The sequence below is a fragment of the Mauremys reevesii genome, linkage group 3, assembly GCF_016161935.1.
Source record: "Mauremys reevesii isolate NIE-2019 linkage group 3, ASM1616193v1, whole genome shotgun sequence".
NCBI lineage: Eukaryota > Metazoa > Chordata > Testudines > Geoemydidae > Mauremys > Mauremys reevesii.
The window spans coordinates 77,768,339-77,789,130 of NC_052625.1; the positions used below are offsets into that span (position 1 = coordinate 77,768,339).

The window sequence follows — 20,792 nt, forward strand, 5'->3', positions numbered from 1 at the left end:
TGGGCCACAGGTTGAGAACCACTGCACTTGACCATACTCATTACATAGCTTCAAAGTGCTACCAGGCAGCAATGTTATAATCCAAGTAAAATGAAAATGTGAGTACATACATATAAACTCTCTCTCTTTTGGATTTTCCTTGAGATGAAAGAAATCAAAAGCCCCCCAGTGCATTCTCCATACTCATTTAATCCTTAGCTTCTTGACTGGGAGCCAAGAGACTAAATTCTCCCTTCAGAAGACTTCAATGGGAGTTGCACGTGTGTGTGAATTTGGCTCAAGGGTGCCATTTAGTGCCAACTATGGTGACCGATGGCTTTTGTGTGATATTGGACACCTGTCTCTTGGAAACTGGACCACCACCAAATTCATTACACAATAGCCAGGGAATCACCATCTTATAATAGCAAGCTTGGGTCACTATCAGCTCTCACCCTTACCACATGCGGTTCTATAGTTCTTATTTGGTGGTGCTCGGTTTCAGAAGCCAGTCTCTTTTCTTCAGTAAGTTTATTTGTAATTTGCAGACCTAAAGTAGTTGTTACCTCTGGGAAACCACTTAGAAGGCATGTGTAAAAATCAGTTCGGTCTAGGACCTAATGGATAGGTAGTCCACACCACAAACTCTTTATTATAACCTGCACTCTAGAAGGTAGTCTCAGTGCAGTGTTCAAGCAGGGAGACTGATCTGCACGCTCACCCATAAGGTCCAACTATGCTAGGAAGGTGACCCATTACTGATACAGGTAATCTAAGGCCAGAATTCAGAGGAAGTTTGGCTTTGTGATTAAGGCAGTAGGACTCAGGAGTTCTAGTCTCAAAACCCAGTTTCTTGTTTGACCTTTCTTTGTCTCAGTTCTCGATTTGTAAAACAGGGAAAATCTTTCTTCCCTCAATTCCATCTTGTCTATTTAGATTATAAGCTTTGAGGCAGAGGCTATCTCTTATTGTGTGTTTGTACAGCACCTAGCACAGTGGAGCCCTTGTCTCAGTTGGGGCCTCCCCCAAGATGCTACTCTAATACAAATAAGAATAATAATTTGGGCCTGCAATAGGAATCTAGTTAACAGTTCTGTTACTGATACGCAAAGAAAAATAGAGTCCAGCTCAATGACTCATACTGGCATTGCAGAACCATCAGGAGTAAACAACAAGATCTCATTTTTTTTTGTCAGTAAAGCCATGCAATATGATTCTGAATGCACCCAGAACAGCTGAGCCAGGAGGTTTTACAGTGTCCCTTTGAGCAGAACTGCACTTTAGACAGCCACTATAAAATAACCCCAAGGTTTCCAGTACAATTTGTTCAACCTGAGGTTAAATGTCACCTTTAACTCGGCAACAGATTTATTTATTGCTTCTCCCCAGCATTGTAGCAGTTGTCACTTGCCTTCCAAAACACAAAGTTCCAAATTAAGTACATTAAATGCACTTCTTTCCCTGCCTGGGAAATCACATCTCTCTTACAAACCTTTAAAAAAGTAAAGCTTTACAATTCTGTAGTACTTAATCAACCCAGGCACAGAAATGTCCAGGCCTTACCTGAGTGAAGTAAAGATTCATCAGTGTCAGTGTGAAAAACTGGAGGCAAACTGGGAAGCAATAGAGAAGCCAGAAGATGAAGGGTCTGAGAGAGTTTGCTGTGACAAAATCTTTGAAGTAAAATGAAAAGAGCACAGTCCTAAGCGAGGCCCAAAATAGGCACAGAAACAGAAAGACAGTTTGGTAACTGAACCTCTTGTGCCTGTAGTGGAGGACCAGCCAAAGCTGGACGTAGATGAACACAAAGAGGAGGGAATAAAAAATAGTATATACAGTGGTCAGGCCCAGCTTCACATACGGAGGGACAGCTGGTGTCAGGGTCGGTGGCAGGGTGTCATTTTTCAGTGGGTCCCACTCGGAGGCCTCCATTTGAGATCAGAAATCGTCAAGAGTTGCTTATTAAGTTTGGCTGCTTCTGCTCCTGCTTCCTCCTCCTTTCATCTTCCTACAGCAGCATAGGAACCAAGAAAATGAGAGAAAGAAAACAAGCTGCACTTCCTCTTTGGCAGCTCACTGACGGCTGGAGGCACATGATCACAATTCTGAATGATTCATTAGGGCTGCCTGTGTCAGCAATTGGTAGGGAACGATTCTGAAGGCTGCAGTGCTCTGTGCCGATGTTTGTGGACAACCCCTGCCCATCCTTCTGAAAACAAAGAAACCCATCTCCTCCCTGTGCAATTTATAACCAAACCCCTTCCTAAACATGCTAATCTTGATTTAAGATGAGGTAAGTAACACTGGTGTGTTATGTAGGAAGCAGCTACTTGATGTTTTTACTAGTGATAGCCAGGTCAGATGCTGTGTTTTAGTTTTTTTTAACAAGCAACTTATTTGCTAGTGTTTAAGAAGACTTTTAGGAACCTTTATTCAAAACACTGCAGTAAGCTGTAGTGCTCTGGATCTTTATTACAGAATCCTGCAGTGCTAGGTAGGGAATATACAATTCACACTGCAAACTGAATGGTCATCTCATCCAATAGCCTCTCTCTCTGTTAGTGGCCAATATCAGATGTTTCAGTGGAAGGGGTGCAAAAACACATAAGAACTAGTGTTGCCAACCCGTCAGGATTGTCCTGGAGTCTCCAGGAATTAAAGATTAATCTTTAATTAAAGGTTATGTCATGTGATGAAACCCCTGGGAATATGTCTGAGTAAAATTGGCAACCCTGCAAAGGCATCAACCTAAATGTAGTGTGTCTGTCTCTTAACAGGAACAAAAGGAAAAACACTAAATGCCAAAATGTGCTAGAGCATAAGTTTCATTGCACAGGAATTCCCCACTCAAATATTTTCTACCTTGGCCATCTCTGGGACAATAATTGATTGGAGATGCTTATTGGTAAATATGCAGCCATGATGTTGGGATTAGTTTTATAAAAATAACACTTTTCTTTGTGAGCATTTCTTATGTTGTGAATGTTTGTCATATGTGGATGAGGCTTGGAAAGTGAAACTGAGTGGTTTTGACATCTGCAGTATGAAGAGAAAAAGTTCTCAAACACCTCAAAGTCACGTAGAAAGTTATGAAAAAAACATCATGGCTAAGGCAGGTGCAGACTTAATGTTCTTGCTGGGTTTTGTTTTATTTTATAATCTACAATAAATTGATTTGAAAAGAACACCCCTGCTAAACTGGAATAGTTCCCAGGGAATCCCAAATTTCCTATGAGCAGTGGGAGCGTCTGCTTTCAGCAAAACACTCCTACTTCACGGCTATTATCAAAGGCTTTTGGGATCTGAGCAATGGAGGAGATAATGAATTATGTTATGAAAAAACCTACCTGACAAATATCTGCAGACAGAAAGGATGACTTGCTAACTTCTGCCTCGCTGAAAGAATATGATGATGGTGATAATGATGACGATGAACCAGGGGCGGCTCTAGCAATTTCGCCACCGCAAGCACGGCGGCACGCGGCGGGGGGCGCTCTGGCGGTCGGCGGTCCCGCGGCTCCGGTGGACCTCCTGCAGACGCGCGCTGGGGTCTGGAGCCGGCCCTGCGATGAACGATAAGCATGTCTGTAGCATGCATAATTTGGGATGGCACTTTAAAGAGATTTTCTTTAAAAATGTTGGCCCTGCCCTGAAACTATTCAAATCTGGGTGTCTAAAGCTATGCTCTTATTAGGCACCTAAATATAAATGGCCTGATTTTCAGTGCATTTAACCCGCACTCAGCTAGATGGAGTCCTCAACGCACACAGTAAAAGACTGGAGCAGGGTAATTTACACTGCCTGATTTAAGTTTCTGAATTACATCCAAGCAAAAGGCAGATGAGTTTTCAGTGATGTCACAGTCATATACGGGGCTTCCTTCTTGAGCAACCTCACAGGAACTCTCCTCTGCAATATCCAGTGACTGTAGCATGCAAGTTACTGATGGAGGTTCTGCAGGTCAGGCAAGGTCAATACTCTGCTGTCTGGGGCAGTTGATATGACCAGAGTCTCTGGCACCTGTTTCAGAGTAGCACTAGAGAGGCCTAGTCATACTGGAACCAGGGCTGGCTTTAGGCACCGCGGGGCCCGATTCGAAGGAGCTGCCACCGAAGTCCCGTCACTGTCTTCGGCGGCAGCTCAATTGCTGCCACGGAGGAAGGCCTGTGGCAAAGAGAGGGACATGATGCAACTAGACACACATGGGTGGCCCATGCTAGCTGACTTGGGCTCGCGGGACTCTGATCTCCTATCTCGCAGGGTTCTAGAGCCTGTGCACTAGACGAGCCCAGAAGTCTACACAGCAATGAAACAGCCCCTCAGCCCTAGCTCCGCACGCCCGAGTTGGTTGGCATAGGCCAGCCGCGGGTGTCTAGCTGCTGTATAGATATACCCAAAAGTCTCCACTACCCTGATATATATAAATAGAGCTGAGTAAAAAAATTTTCAGCAAATAGTTTATTTGCTGGAAAATGCAGTTTTGATCAACCTAAAACCATTTGCAAATTCGTGTTGAGTTCAACGAATAGTTTTGAACTGAAATATCAAAAAGCTTTGGAACTGTTGAAATTAAATGTTTTTTTGTTTTGACCTGGCTTGACATTATTTTCAATTCACTGAAAATTTTGAAAAATTTCTTTTTCAGTTTGTCCCAAAATGACACCTTTTTGATATTTTGGAATTGCCAGTGAACAGAAATAATCTATCATTCACCCAGGTCAACTTATAAATGCCATGTAGAGGCCAGGATGCAAGGACAATGGGATACAGAGGCTTACAAACTCTTCCACTGTCCTCAGCAAAGATATTCCCAGAACTGTTGCTTGTGACTAACATTAACTAAAGATGAAACATGATGTCTCATCACATTTTATCAGTGACCTATAACAAATGTTCACATCTTATGCTGTCAAACTTTAACTCACTAAATGAGTGTAAAAGCGTCTCTGGAATACCAATAGTTCAACAGCAATATTTTCCAACTCTTGTATTTGAGCTGCCCTTGAACCAGAACTTACTGTGAAAATGTAGAAGCCAAAACCCATTGCATACAACAATAATTATGGTTTCACTTAGGGGCATCATCAGGGAATTTCTTATTAGGCCTAACCTCCTGTTCCTATGCAGATCTTGTAAAGCATGGGGGGAGAGGGGGTTCAGCTATGGGTTGTCCTTCATCAGGCTCTGAATCTCTGGGGACATTCTAAAATTCTGGAGATTCAGGTGCACTACTATCATCTCTCTAAGGGTCAGCATCCAAAGGATGAAATGGTAGGTCCGCCTTAGGGGTCAAACTGCTGTCTGGCTCAGCTAACATACAGTTCTGTGACTTTAAAGTTCCAACAGCAGGTAACACAGACTCAGGAGCATCTGGATCCTGCAAGCTGAAATGCTGCTTTTCTGGATAGACACTCATCTTTGGAGTCAGTGGAAACTAGAGTCTGCTGGCTGAAATGTCAATGAATCAATGTGTGTGGACAGTACACTCTGCAGTTGATGCCTGTCCTCCCCCCAAGTATAAAGAACAGGAGTACTTGTGGCACCTTAGAGACTAACAAATTTATTTGAGCATAAGCTTTCGTGGGCTACAGCCCACTTCTTCGGATGCATAGAATGGAACACACAGACAGAAGATATTTATACATACAGAGAATATGAAAAGGTGGAATTAGCCATGCCAACTGTAAGAGGTTGGCTGGCAGACAAGCGTATGACCCAAATATAAGAAAATAGAATGAGAAGCTGGGTGCAGTTATACACAGTCTTGGAAACTGAAGTGCTTATTCCACTTCTGCTTTTATTCTGCGTAAATCCTCTGTGTGAAGACTGTGATCACTAAAATCAACATCCTGACCCCTGTCATTTCTATTCAACAAACTGTGGGCCTGAAATCTGCTGGTGAGAGAGAAGATCAGCCTACAGAGGGGGCTAATGGAGGGTGGAAATATTAAGAGTGTTTTGGGACTGCCCAAGCTGAGACCTTACACCGTGGAGTTGGGAGGTAATAGTTTCATTCTATACAGCTCTGGGCTCGGGTAACAATACCAGGGATACTGCTTTCAGTTACCAGCGCCTCAATCCTAGGGAGATATTAAAAAACCGGAGGGAATTCAGGGAAGAACAACAAAATGATCAGGCATCAGGGGATAGCCGTGTTAGTTTGTATCCCCAAAACAACCAGGAATCCAGTGGCACCTTAAAGACTAACAGATTTATTTGGGCATATGTTTTCATGGGTAAAAAACCTCACTTCTTCAGATGCATGGAGTTTATATTAATTATATTATATTGTATTTATATTTATTTATTATAATGCCTGCATCTGTAACTTTCACTCCATGCATCTGAAGAAGTGGGTTTTTTACCCACAAAAGCTTATGCCCAAATAAATCTGTTAGTCTTTAAGGTGCCACCGGACTCCTTGTTGTCAAAATGATCAGGAGGCTGAAGGGATGGGTATAGGAGTAGAGATTGAAAGAGCAAAATAAGTGACAACTAAGTTGGAAGACATAGTACCTAGAAATTTCTGAAGGGTTTAAACAGCATGAAGAGAGAGAAATGGAATGAAAGAGCACCTGTGACTGATTTATTTTATATCTTTCAACTCTGATTTCAGAGTTAACAGCCCATGAGGTGAATGGGAAAGTTCACACTTCTCTTAAGGGCCTGAATGAGAAAGAAGAGTCTTGTTTACATTGGCCATAAATTAGCCAGATGTGATCACTTTGAATCTACCAGGCCTTTGCTGAAGATTGATCATACATGCTGGTTTAGAACATTTTCCATTGGGATGTTATATGACTCCTAACTTAATTTACAGATTGTCCGGAGATCCCAGTGAGGCTTAAAACTCTAGTTGATACAGGATTTTTAAGGGAATGCTTGAACCCTGAAAGGCCATCAAACAGTATTCAGCGCAACTCTGAGATTAGAAAATAAAAGGATGTTGAGAATATAATGCAATCACCAAGGATATTAATTCATTAGGTTTTGCCTTCTTGAATATACAGCATCCCCCTATATAATTATTTCATGAAATTAAACATTAAAACATAATCTGAGTGAGACACTGAATGTTTCAAATGCTTTTCACATCATGGGTTTTGGTTTCAGTGCAAACCATGGGCTTGTTAGAACCTATTTAGTTTTGCCTGTAAATATGTAAGAGAAGCTTGTTAATGAGGTCAGTAGCGGGCCTTCACATTTTTACCGTTTTATTTTAATGGTATCAGCATCTTCTCAGGATGGTGCAGAAAGCATCCTAGGTCAGTGAGCTGGAAGCTAACATGCTGAGGAAGCAAATGCACCGATAGGAGCTTGCTGTTTTGTTTTGTTGCTGGCAAAGGGGAGTAGAGGAGAGAGGCCAATCTGCTCATGAATGTCAGGCTGTCCTAGAAGAGTATGCTAATAGGCTCCATATCTCCCTCTTTCTGGTGTAAAGCTGAGGAAAAGTAAAACTCTTGACCTCCAAAGATCAGTGGACTTTATTACTTCTGCTGCACCTTCGCCTCTTTGTGGGCAACAGGAGCTGTATAGAAAAACTAGGGAGTTTTGTGCTGCCATCACTTCCTGCAGCAGCCCAAGATCCACAGCTATGAACTCCCCTAATCCCATGGATCTCAGTGGCGGAAGTATACTGCATAGTGTGGTTCTTGGCATCTACAAGCAATGGCAACTTGGCTGACTTCTTGCTACACTTCCACTGGCCTCACCCCAGCCACCTCTGATCATGTGATCTATGCCGTGCGGTGCATAGCAGAATTTAATGCTGCTTTGACTGGAAACACAGACAATTATTAATTGTTATGCAGGAAAAGTAAAGGCATGTCCACATAAGCCAAACCAGACACAATAAACTGAGAAAATAGCTTTTGTTGTTGCTCTGGGTAATAAGGAATCAAAGTAACTTCTGTTTTTTTGTTTCTCATCTCTCTCTCTTCTCTTCATTTACAGTGTCCTTGGGCAATATCTTTCTCTGACATCCTCACATGCCTGAATTCCTCCCGTCAGACCAAGACCAGTCAGACCAGTCTCTGGACTAGAAGACAGGTAAAAATACTTCAGAATTCATGGTCATTTTGTTATTCATTCCCCTGAATTGGAGTTTGCCATAGAGTTTTAAATGCCTCATTCTTCACTCTGTCTACAACAGAGATATCAGACCACCTCCCTGCAGCTCAGCAACTCCAAATTCTCCACTGTCCTAGGCAAAGGATTGTTTGAAAAGGTAAATTCCTAAAGAGCTTAATAGAAGAAGGTATGAGAAAGGAAAAACATAGCTATGTAGCAATCGTTCATCCTGAATTTCAGATGCTGCGGGCCAAGCACGGGTCCACAATACAGATATATGGAATCAAAGCTTTTAAGATATCAGATATCCTGGCCAGATGTGGCACTGAAAGGTCAACTGGAAGCAAATCAGCAGCTGTGCTACGTGAAAACATGGATGTTTCCTCTAAGCAGAATCAGGAATTTGACTTTATTACATAGCTGATACCTAGATACTGCAGGATTGGTGCCCTCTAAATACCAAGGATGGATTAATACAGAAGGAATAAACCAACTCTGCTGGTTTGCAGACTCACTTTCAAGAAGCATATACTGGAAGCCATCAGTCAGAAGCATTTATAATACAGCTTTTTGGTTGCTTCCAAACTGCTGAGCATGTGGAATGAGCTTGGAATATGCTTCCGGTGAGACACTTCTGATCTCTGCTCAGTATGGGCTCTTCTCTGAGTTATGGCCTATAAAAGTGTCTTTTGGATCCAGCTCCTCTGCCATTAATTATTTGGAGGTTCTGATGGAAACTAAACAATATGCTGAGAACTAGTTTTCTCAAGGGAAAAACATCTCCTGGAAGATGGGCTTCCCCTATGAGCATTAGATTCCATTAGCTGTCCCTGGCATGTGCCTTTTATGCACTAAAAATCTCTATATAGCCCGCATGATAAATCCGATTTATTTTTCTAATCTTATTTTGGGTCATACTGTGTAGTCAACAACAATACAAATATAGGCATCTATTTTATAATCCTTATGCAGGCAAAGCTTTCAGTGACTTCAAAGAAAGTATAGCATGTGCATAGAGGGCAGGATCCAGCCCTCACAGGATAATCAGATTAAACCAAAATACAAGTAGCTTTAAAGCATGAAATTGCTGGTTGATATTTTAGGTGCTATTTCCATGGAAAAAAATCCTTCTGGGAGCCTCCCCAAATGCTAGGTCAATGACTGGGTGATTGAACGGGACAGATTTAATTAACCAACAGAGTCAGAGCTGTGGTGTCTTCTTTGCCAGCTTGGACTTTTGTGTAAAGCTTTGTCAGGTAGCCTTAAGATTGTGTCAGACAGTTCATAGAATATCAGGGTTGGAAGGGACCTCAGGAGATCATCTAGTCCAACCCCCTGCTCAAAGCAGGACCAATCCCCAGCCAGATTTTTGCCCCAGATCCCTAAATGGCCCCCTCAAGGCCTGAGTTTAGCAGGCCAAGGCTCGTTCTACAGACTCCCATCTCTCCCTAGGGCCCAATCCTGCTCCCACTGATGGTCCATTGACAAATCTCCCATTGCATAATGAACTGTGAAACTCTCATTGATTTCTATGAGAGCAAGCTCAGGCCCAATAAGATATTGCTATATTCCTTTTGTAAGAAGACTGCTAAATCCTGATGTTTTTGACCAGGCTGCTGAGACTCCCTCATCCCTCATGGGATAATTCTGTGTGATTTAAAGCAGGATTTTGCAACCTGCAAATCAAAGGTTGAAAAGTGTTGAAATGGATTTGTTGCCTTTTTACTATTTGAACAGCTCTGTGCAACCTGCATTGTCCTCGGCATCCAGTATCTGCATAAAAATAAGACTATTTATGGGGAACCATAAGAGAGGAACTGAAATTTCCAAGTATTTCCCTTCAGTGGGGATTTCCTTGCCTATTTCCCTTCAGTGGGGATTTCCTTGCCTATTTCCATCATATGGGAGGAGACTGGGGATCAGGAAGGTATAGTTCTTCCAAACTGCGGAGCAAAGAGATCTGTGGATCTTTGGCCCCATCTCCTTAGGTTTCAGAACCTCTATAATGCATCCTTGTTACAGTGGTTCTTGGGGACGTCTGCTCTCCAGAAGAATCTTAATAAATCAGGAATAAAGGCCCTTTTAGAGTGGGATGATTTTAGCTGCATCCAGCAAAGAGGATTAACTTAATTATTTTTCTTCCCTTGGCTTTTAATGCTGCTTTAATATCTGTTAGTTTGCATAATGTCAATATAGTCCTTCAAGAGCCTCCATTTTGTTATAAATTAACATAGCTTTTTGCCTTGGTTCTCTCTTAGTTCAAGCAACTGTGGTCCTGGCTTTGGGAGCAGAAAGATCTGAGTTCCGCCCACCTGAGATATAAATTGCCACTTTACAGATCATATGGCTTCCCATTGTGCTCCAACTAAACCCCATGGGCGGGTCTGTAACACCAGTGTCTTAGGTGTTAGAGACAAATGACAAACCAGGAAACTCTACACCAGGGATTAAGAAGGATTATTTTATATGTTTTTGCTCAGTATCTTTTTGTTTAACACTAAGGATTCTGCAAATAAAATGAACCCAAAATGTATATATCTTTGGACTATCATTTTCTTTGCTACCTTATAACTTTTACAAACCACCCACCTTCAGCTGAGAGTAAAGAAATCAGGGAATTCCTCTAGCTGTAACAGGAACATGGCCAGAGTAGGAGAGAAATGACACCTCAACCTGAGATGACAATGTTAGTTAAATTATCTTATTAGCCTTCAAGAAGCAAAGATTGAGTGCAGTCCTCCTTGATCTCAGCCTCCCTTCAATGGAGATGATGAGAGGACAACCCTTTGCAGTGTGCTCAGGGCTGAAGTCACCGGTCCAAAGTTCCTACCAGCCAAAGCCACCTCCATAAACAGCCTGGCGAGGAGAAAGAATATTCATGCCTTAGCCCCTCACCTCAGCTTTCCCATCCATACTAATAGGCCTTTAACCTCTGGGTGACCCCCAGTCCACCTCCAGACCAACACCCACTATCTTCAGCTGTCTATGGGTAGGAAAACACGTAGCCCTATTGGGGGAGAGAGAATGAGAGTTTGGGCCCTCCGATATCGTGGATTATAGTGCGTCTTCTCTGTGGGAGTCTGGTTCCCAGCTAGGGTTGCCAACTGTCTAATCGCACAAACCCAAACACCCTTGCCCCGCCCCTTCCCTGAGGCCATGCCCCAGCCCCCTGCTCACTCTCCCTCACCCTCACTCACTTTCACCAGGCTGGGACAGGGGGTTGGGGTGCAGGACGGGGTGTGGTGTGCGGGCTCTGGGAGAGAGTTTGGGTGCGGGGTGTGGGCTCTGGGCTGGGGCAGGGAGTTGGGGTGCAAGTGGGGGTGAGAGGGGCAGCTCCTGAAAGTGACCAGCACATCCCTCGGGCAGTGGCTACTAGGTAGGAAGGTGGTGAGGGCAGGGGGTCTCCAAACACTGCCCCTGCAGCTCCCATTGGCTGCAGTTCCCGGCCAGTGGGAACTGTGGAATAGGCGCTCCGGACCCCCACCCCAGGAGCCAGGAAGCCTGCCTTAGTCCCGCGGTGCCACCAGACTCTTAGTGCCTAAAATCTCCCAGTTTGGCTGCAGTAACCTCCAGGAGATAGGGCCTGATTCTGGGAGACTCCCGGCAAAACCGGAAGTGTTGGCAACCCTAATTCCCAACCCTCTTCCACTGTAAGATATATGGTGACTGTGAAAATGGGCTCTGAGGAGAGAGGTAATGAGTAATATGGGGGTGGAGGAATAGAGGAACTCTGAGGGACACCTCCTAAGGTGCAGGTAGAAACAGTTCTGATGTAACCTGCCCTCTTTCTGATGGGGGCGATTGAGTCAGGCTGGTTCTAGCTAGGCAGGTTTCCTTTCCCCTTTGACAGGGGCTCAGGGGAAAACAGGCTGGGACCAACCATGGCTCAAGGGAAGCCCCTGTGCACTCAGTCCATTCCTCCTTGTGTCCCCATTGTGCTGTCACCTCCTCCACATCACTCTCTAGCATCACAGCAGCCCCTGGTAGTCAGGAGGAGTCACTGCAGGATGGATGCATGAGCAAATCCAAAAAAAATCCCAGGCATCCATTTGGTTTTCCTTACTTTTAACACTGTAAATAAAAAAGTAAGACAAGCATTTCAGGCCCCAGAAACATACTATCCAGGCTCTGTAGTGTATGAGAACCTACACTAGACCATTCTCCCCTCCCAGAGCTGGGAACAGACCCCAACAGTCCTAACTCACAGGAGCAAGAGTTCCAACTCACAGGATATGGCTCTAACCACAAGATGACGTTTAATTCCACTGCATTTCTGCTGATTGCTTATGCTGTTCCATTTGCTATATTTTCCCATAAAAGAGCTTTGGAGGACATTAGATGTTTTTGGACAACTCAAGAACACAGCAGGATATGGAGGCAAAGTAGATGGAGGAAAGCTGGGAATTGAAAAAGTGTGAGAAGAAAGGAACATTCTTATATGGATGTTCTTAAACTTCCAAATTAAGCCTTCAAAATAAGTTACAAATTAAAAGCATCCACAAGCAAGTGGTAAAATCCTGGGCTATCTTTCCCATTTCTGTTTGAATATGTGTGTTTGTATATATATAATAGATCTAATTTCAACATTATATTACACTGTTAAAAAATACATTTAAAGAGCATAAAGTTTGCAGAGTCAAGCACTCAAAAGTTAGGAAATGACAAAACAGAAGTTGCCTGGGCAACCTTCAGTCACCTCCCAGTGCATATGCGTTATGATACTGTCCTTAATTATATGATCACATACTACTTTTCCACAGGACCTTGTCTTATTGAGTGCACAGGATGGACAGGGCCGGTGCAAGGATGTTTTGTGCCCTAGGCGAAACTTCCACCTTGCACCCCCGCACCCCCGCCTAAGGCGCCCCGTGGCAGCTCCCTCCCTCCGCCCTGAGGTGCCCCCCTTGTGGCAGCTCCCCACCTCCCACCCTCCGCCCTGAGGCACCCCCTCCGCCTCAGCTCACCCCTACTCCTCCCTGAGCACGCCGTGGCCGCTTCACTTCTCCCTCCTCCCTAAGCTGATTGGCGCCGCAAGCCTGGGAGGCGGGAGAAGTGAAGTGGCCACGGCGTGCTTGGGGAGGAGGCGGGGCAGAGGTGAGCTGGGATGGGGAGTTCTCCTGCATGCCGCCCCCACCCCTTACTTGCTGCAGGCGGCCCTTCCCACACACCCCTGCCCCAGCTCCCTCCGCCTAAATGCCGGCGGCAACCGGGGCGGCCAAAGATCCGGCCGCCGCGGTCACTGCTGAAGAAAATGGCACCCCCCAAATCCTAGTGTCCTAGGCGACCGTCTAGGTCACCTAAATGGTTGCACCGGCCCTGAGTGTGGACACTGCTCTGGGAGTGAACTAGGGGTGTGTGGTGAGTGATACTGTTGTAGGAACCCCAGCCTCCTTTGTTGCAGTAGTTGGAACTGAAAACAGGGTCTTACAATGGAAAGCGGCTGTCACCCTGAAGTACAAGCAGCCCTACTCACTCCTCTGATAATAAAATCCTGAGAACACTCAGTATTAGGATGACCAGATCATTCAAATGAAAAATCAGGACCTTTCCCAGATTATCATCAGAGAGATGAGATACTGCGTGTGGGAGGAGGGGTTTTGGGGGAACAAGTGTTTGTCCTAGGCTATGTGGAAAGGCCTTTGTAGCTGCGGGATCTGAAGGATGCTTGTCCTGAGGTGTATTTGGAGGACTCTGGCAGCTGGAGGATGAACAGGAATGAGAAGCTTTGGCAGCTGGGAAAAGCCAGGTCTGAGAAGCCTGGAATAATTTCAGAGCTGGGATGGAGGACGGAAGGGGATATTTGTCAGGGATGTACTCACTTTCATCTTCAAACTGCTAGCCCTAGTTTGTCTTGGAGCAAACATCAGTCTTAAACAAAGGCAAATTTCCAATCCTCTCAGTTAACAGAACAGCCAAGCAAAGGCTATACAGTAAAACCCTTCAACCGCCATACAGCTTTTGCTATTAAGACATTTAATCAGATGTGGTCCTTGCCCAAATGAGTATGATGAGATTTGCTTCCTTTTAAGCCTGTCATTGTAGGGAAAATTCCATCATGAACTCTCGCATTTCTTTTTTTATAGGGCCAGATTAAGAGGAAACCAATCTCCTTACCCTCATTTGTGCAAGGTTAAACATCTTTATGGCAAAACATATAGAGAGGTTGCCACCTTTTGGTTAAAAAATAAAAGCACCTCTCCAGCCCCATATATCAATAATAACTGGAGTATTTGAGAACACTCTAGTGACGGTGAGTGTGCATTTTCCAATTATACCTAGGACAGCAGAAATTCCAAGAGCCAGGAGCAGGAGCTGAACTGAAAATCACAACTACTCCTGCTGAGTGGTGACTTGTTCTGTGGATCTGGTCAACATCCCATCAATTCCCCCTTTGAATTGATGTTAAAAAACTTGCACCTTTGGAAAAGTGATCTGAGGCTTGTGTTTACTTAGAACCCATCTTGCTCCTTCCCATTGAAACAGGTAAGAGTTTTGCCTACACTTTAAGTGGGATTCATTGTAGTGATTGTTGTATCATTGTAGTAATACAGACCCAGATCCTCAAAGGCATGTGGGCACCTAATTCCCATTGAAATCAGTAGGAATAGTTGCATAAATAGCTTTGAGGAGCCAGGCCACAGTCCCTAAGGTTCTAATGCCTCAGCAGAAGGACACTGGTCCACATTTCCACCATAACCATACAGTGGTATCCGACATACCATTGTTTTCTCCTATTATGAATAGGAGATAATTACGGTAACTGGTGTCTTTAGTAAATGTTGACTTTTAATGATGATGGTAATAAAGTTTACCTCTTATTGCATTTTTCATCAGCAGATCTCAAGTCATTTTTCAGAGAAGGGTAAGTATCATCCCATAAGTCTCATGTCATGAAAACTGAGAAGTCTGCCATGGGTTACAGCTGCTGTTCAACTCACATCCACAGCTTACCAAACCACTGAGAATGATTAGAAGAAATACATTTGTCATTGACTGTGACTTTGTTAAGATGGGAAATTAGACAGTGACATCTTATATTACTAACTGAGAGCAACACACAAATAACATAGGAATAGAAGTGACTAAGAACAGTGCAGTTATTCAGATTTGTGGATGGAAAATTTTACAGAAGCTTGAAATGCATCAATGAAAGAAAATGTCACTGACTCTGAGTCTATTTTAGTAACAAACATTCTGAGATCTACTTTATTTGGCAATTTATATGTAGGGGATTTACAGCAGGGATGAAACTGGCCTCAGGATACCTATTTATAATTGTTTTAATTAATCTCGTGAATTAAAAATAAATTTTTTGAGTTTAAAATGGAAAGCAAACATTCCACTCAATTTTGCCTTTCTTTGTCACTGACTGGTCCCAGAAGTCCCTCGTTTTAGCTAAGCAATAGCTATTATGGTGCAGCGTATTGTTGAAGATTGGTGATTGGATTGGTTGCCTTGACTGCATCTCAAGCCATTAGACCCAAATGTTCACTCATCAAAAGACTATGGGATTTGGGTGGATCATGGCAAGAAACTGTGAGTGGCTTCTGGATCACAAGTGGAAAATGGCTGAGAATTAGTGCTGTGATCTATTACTCTTAGAATCCTGCCAGCAGCAGGTCAAATAACAAATTCACTTTGCCAAAGGCATCTTTCCTGTGTTCAAGATTGTGGTATAATATACAAAGGTCAGCAACAGGACAGATAATTTTCAAAGCTGTCTCTTCAAAGGCCTCCCACATTGAGGATGGAGACAATTACTGTAAATATTCTGGTATTTAGGATGCTTCTATATCTGTTTCTAGTTTCTCTGCTTTACTATGTTTACTTATGTTTATCTATCAGTAAATCTGATCTCACAGTAAACAAAATACTCACATGAGATAAAGTTTGCAATAAAGAAGACAGTGTGATCTAATGGTTAAAATTTGAGTTTGGGAGTCAGTACTCCTGAGCTGGTTTAAAAAAAAAAAACTTCAGAAAAAAATTAAAAAGTTCAAAGTTGTTTTCATTTAGAAGGATTAAAATCTGACCCATTTTTAATGCAGAATTCTTTTACTGGAAATAACTTTTAGCAAAAGTATGACTGAAAATATTATCAAAGTCGTTGCTGAAATTTTTCATTTGGCTAAAATCCAGTTTTCAGTAAATATATATTTTTTTTTATTTATTGCAAACCCAGTGTTTGGTAAATGAAAAATCTCAGTAATCACTTCAGTAACATTTCAATTAAAAAATGTAACGAAAGATTTTGGAAAACCTGAAAAAATTCAATAATGTTGAAATTTGTTGTTACAAATTTAATATTAAAGAAAAAAAGGCATATTTAAAAAAAATGTAAAAACTATCAACCAGGTCTACTCCTGGATTTTCTATTCTTGACTCTGCAACTGGATCAAGGCACAGCCTGTGTCTGTGCCTTAGTTTACTCTACTGCAAAATACATGTATTAATATTGTGACGCTTAACATTTATTTGTTAAGCACTTTGAGATCCTTATAAGAAAGGTGCTATAATATGGTATGTGCAAAGGGTTGTTATTCTAGCTTAAATGGTGAAAATCCAGGAAACTTGGAACTAGAGCTAGATTCTGTTGCACCAGTGAATATTATATATCAGTTACTCACTCTCTATTTTGGGTGGATCCTATCAACAGCAAAACTTAGCAATAACAATATGATTGAGTGTTTCAGCCTTAACTATGATTTTTTCTGCTTTTATTAGTTTCAACCAAACTTTTAATATTGTTTTTACTTATGAGGTAATTTCCTTGTCTTTTGTTAGTTTTGGGAATAAAAACCCTTGAAGTGTAAGAAAAGCTGAGTTTCTGAAATATACAGGACTTGATTCTCATTTACAAAGTGAGGTTTTTATATCCACAAAAGCTTATGCCCGAATAAATCTGTTAGTCTTTAAGGTGCCACCAGATTCCTTGTTGTTTTTGTGGATACAGACTAACACGGCTACCCCCTGATACTTGACATCATTTACACTAAGGCCACTTCATGCTGCCAGAGTGTTATAAAAGAGGGCTAGTGTAGAAAAGATTCAAACCAATAATTTTCAATAACAGTGCCACTACTGTTCTTTTAGAGCAGATGTGACTAAGATAGATTTTTCCCACAGGACCAGAGTCAGCTTATGCCTTGGAAAATGAGTGTGCTCTTTCAGTTAAAGTCAACAGGGCAGATTGACTTGATTGAGTCTATGCCCTCTACACTACGAGTTTAAGTCGAATTTAGCAGTGTTAGATTGATTTAACCCTGCACCTATCCACACGACGAAGCCATTTTTGTCAACTTAAAGGGCTCTTAAAATCGATTTCTGTACTCCTCCCCGACAAGGGGATTAGTGCTGAAATCAACCCTGCTGGATCGAATTTGGGGTAGTGTGAATGCAATTCAATGGTATTGGCCTCCGGGAGCTATCCCAGAGTGCTCCATTGTGACCGCTCTGGACAGCACTCTCAACTCAGATGCACTGGTCAGGTAGACAGGAAAATCCCTGTGAACTTTTGAATTTCATTTCCTGTTTGGCCAGCGTGGCAAGCTGATCAGCACAGGTGACCATGGAGTCCCAGAATCGCAAAAGAGCTCCAGCATGGACCAAATGGGAGGTACTGGATCTGATCACTGCATAGGGAGATGAATCCGTGCTATCCGAACTCCGTATCAAAAGATGGATTGCCAGAATATTTGAAAAATCTCCAAGGGCATGAAGGACAGAAATTATAACAGGGACCCACAGGAGTGCCGCGTGAAACTTAAGGAGCTCAGGCAAGCCTACCAAAGAACCAGAGAGGCAAATGGCCGCTCCGGGTCAGAGCCCCAGACATACCGCTTCTATGATGAGCTGCATGCCATTCTAGGGGGTGCTCCTACAACTACCCCAACCCTGTGCTTCCCTCCTCCCCCACCCCTCCCGGGCACCGTGGCAGTTATCCCCCCCATTTGTGTGACAAATTAATAAAGAATGCATGAATTTGAAACAACAATGACTTTATTGCCTCTGCAAGTGGAGATCAAAGGGGGAGGAGGGAGGGCGCTTGGCTTACAGGGAAGTAGAGTGAACCAAGGGGGCAGGTTTTCATCAAGGAGAAACAAACAGAACTTTCACACCATAGCCTGGCCAGTCATGAAACTGGTTTTCAAAGCTTCTCTGATGCACAGTGCACCCTGCTGTGCTCTTCTAACCGCCCTGGTGTCTGGCTGCGCATAATCAGTGGCCAGGCAATTTGCCTCAACCTCCCACTCTGCCATAAATGTCTCCTCCTTACTCACAGATATTGTGGAGCACACAGCAAGCAGTAATAATGATGGGAATATTGGAGTCAGTAAACTGTGCCACCGCGCTTTTAAACGTCCAAAGGCACATTCTTCCACCATTATGCACTTGCTCAACCTATAGTTGAACTGCTCCTTTCTACTGTCCAGGCTTCATGAGCCATGGGAGCAAGGGATAGGCTGGGGTAGGTGGAACCGCGTGGTGCTGCTGACTGGGAGAGAAGCCTGAGGCAGAAGCCTCCAGCTGGCATGACATTCCAGGCAGGACTGAATCTCCATTAGATGAAACTTAAAGAAGAGTATGACTTGGAGTCATTCCCATTTTTGTCCAGGCACCCCCAACCGACCTGGCCGAGGCCAGCCAGGAGCACCCATGTCTGCCCAGGAATCCCCGACCAACCTAACCGAGGTCAGCCAGGAGCACCCACTGGACGATGATGATGGTTAGCATTTGTATTGCACTGTCTGCTGTCCGCAAGGCAAGGCAAGGGGATGCTGCTGTGTAGCGCTGTGGTACTACGTCTGCCAGCAGCACCCAGGAGACATACAGTGACAGTGAGCTGAGTGGGCTCCATGCTTGCTGTGCTATGTCATCTGTAGGGGTAACCCAGGAAAAAAGGCAAGAAACAATTTTTTGCTATTGCTTTCACGGAGGGAGGGAGGAAGGCCTGACAACATGTACCCAGAACCACCCATGACAATGTTTTTGCCCCATCAGGCATTGGGAGCGCAACCCAGAATTCCAATGGGTGGCAGAGACTGCGGGAACTGTGGGATAGCTACCCACAGTGCAACGCTCCGAAAGTCAATGCTAGCCTCGGTACTGTGGATGTACACCACCGACTTAATGTGCTTAGTGGGGACATACACAATCGACTGTATCAAATCGATTTCTAAAATATCAACTTCTATTAAATTGACCTAATTTCATAGTGTAGACATACCCACCATATACATATACATGCACATATAAGTGGCAGAAATTTGGGCATAGATCTCTGGGAAAAATCAATATACTCAACACCATATCCACTTTGTAGCCATCTGTCCTAGGATCATAAAGTTCTATGTAGAATATATTCAAAATACAAGCTGGTCATCAAAATTTAAAAGATTCAGACACTATAAAACTTGCAAATTCTGTGCAGTTACGTTAAACCTATACAGTGCTGGAACTGTCAGTGTTTGCAATTGACCTTTTCCAATGCACCATGAAATTTCTGTATAAGTATTTTTAATCATGTAAATAGCAAGAATAATGTGAGCCAAATTTACATTTCATGCAGTGCCTGAAACTAATGTTGCCCTGGATGTACAGTATATAAGCCATTCAAAGAATAATGAGTTACACTACTATTTATGGAAGCACATATATATAAAACAGAGAAAGCAAAAATTACCAAATAAGATCATCAGCTGGTGCAAATAGGCCATTAACTTCAGTACAGCCCTCTGTCTACCCTTTGCTGACTGGAGATTGGTGGGAGAGAGAGAAATATATCCTTATCTGTTCAGACTATAATTTTAGGAGGTGCTCAGATATCACAGTCATGGGTGCTATATTAACTAGATAAAGGTTTTTGAAAATTACTCAGAACATGGATTTCTGAGCTGAATAATTTAAAGGTGACCTACAATGGTAAAAGTAACTTTATTAGGATGTACCAAATGCTCCTAATAACAGCTAGGTATATGACATGTCTTCTGGGTCAAGGGAATTCACAGTCATGCAGTCTCTCATGAACCCTCACACAGTAAATAGAGCTTAAAGAACCTTGCTAATTCTGGTCTGAGTTGTCCTTTTATCATATCGGGATAGAGTTTCACATTGTTCCGATTGCTCAAAAGTGTGAAAGAAAAATATTTACATTTTAGGTAATGTGCAAAGTAACTTTTGACTATATGGAACCTTTATCTTATTATTAGAAACATTCATCATTTATTATTTACACTTTTATTTAATATTATTATGCCTGTTCTAAGCACTTGCTGTGTGCTTGAGCTATAAGTAGTGTAGAACTCACTATCTCTGCTTCGGAAACCTATAATGGCAAAATTATTAGAATCACTGTTACTTTTTCGGGTTTTCTATAAGAAATTAAGTATTTACTGTTAAGTATTAAATATTTAATAATAGTTAAAATTGAACTGTTTTCTTCAAATGTCATATCAGGGACCAGCAGAGGGCACCATAGTCTTCTTTTCTGTAGAGGGTTATTTGAAAATTAATTATCCTGCCCTCAAGGCTGACTTGGTGGGTGACTGATGCTGTTGTGTCACATGAGACTGTTTGTTGTACTTTGCTTTAAGGCATATTTCCTGTGTTCAAAATTATGGCACAATTAGAAGTAGGCCTCCGTTTTCGAACCGCTTCTTCAAAGGCTCTGCATCCACAGGAGGGAAATAATTTTTGCAAAAATGCTGGGACTCAGGATTGATACTTACTGTCTGACATTTATT

The 20,792-nt window shown here is 42.8% G+C and overlaps 1 protein-coding gene and 1 long non-coding RNA gene across 2 annotated transcripts in view; one reads left to right on the plus strand and one right to left on the minus strand.

The window, feature by feature from the left end:
- Positions 1-2,041, minus strand: part of GPR137B (G protein-coupled receptor 137B) — a 42,254-nt gene extending 40,213 nt beyond the window's left edge. Inside the window, exon 1 of the mRNA XM_039532467.1 lies at positions 1,543-2,041. Coding sequence (XP_039388401.1) covers positions 1,543-1,911 — 369 coding nt within the window. The 5' untranslated portion in view covers positions 1,912-2,041. The remainder of the gene's footprint in view (positions 1-1,542) is intronic.
- A 20-nt stretch (positions 2,042-2,061) lies between these two features.
- Positions 2,062-15,285, plus strand: LOC120402091. The gene is made up of 4 exons (XR_005596968.1): positions 2,062-2,272; positions 7,933-8,028; positions 14,329-14,532; positions 14,884-15,285. It is a non-coding gene; the product is annotated as an uncharacterized LOC120402091 (long non-coding RNA).
- Positions 15,286-20,792: the final 5,507 nt, after the last annotated feature.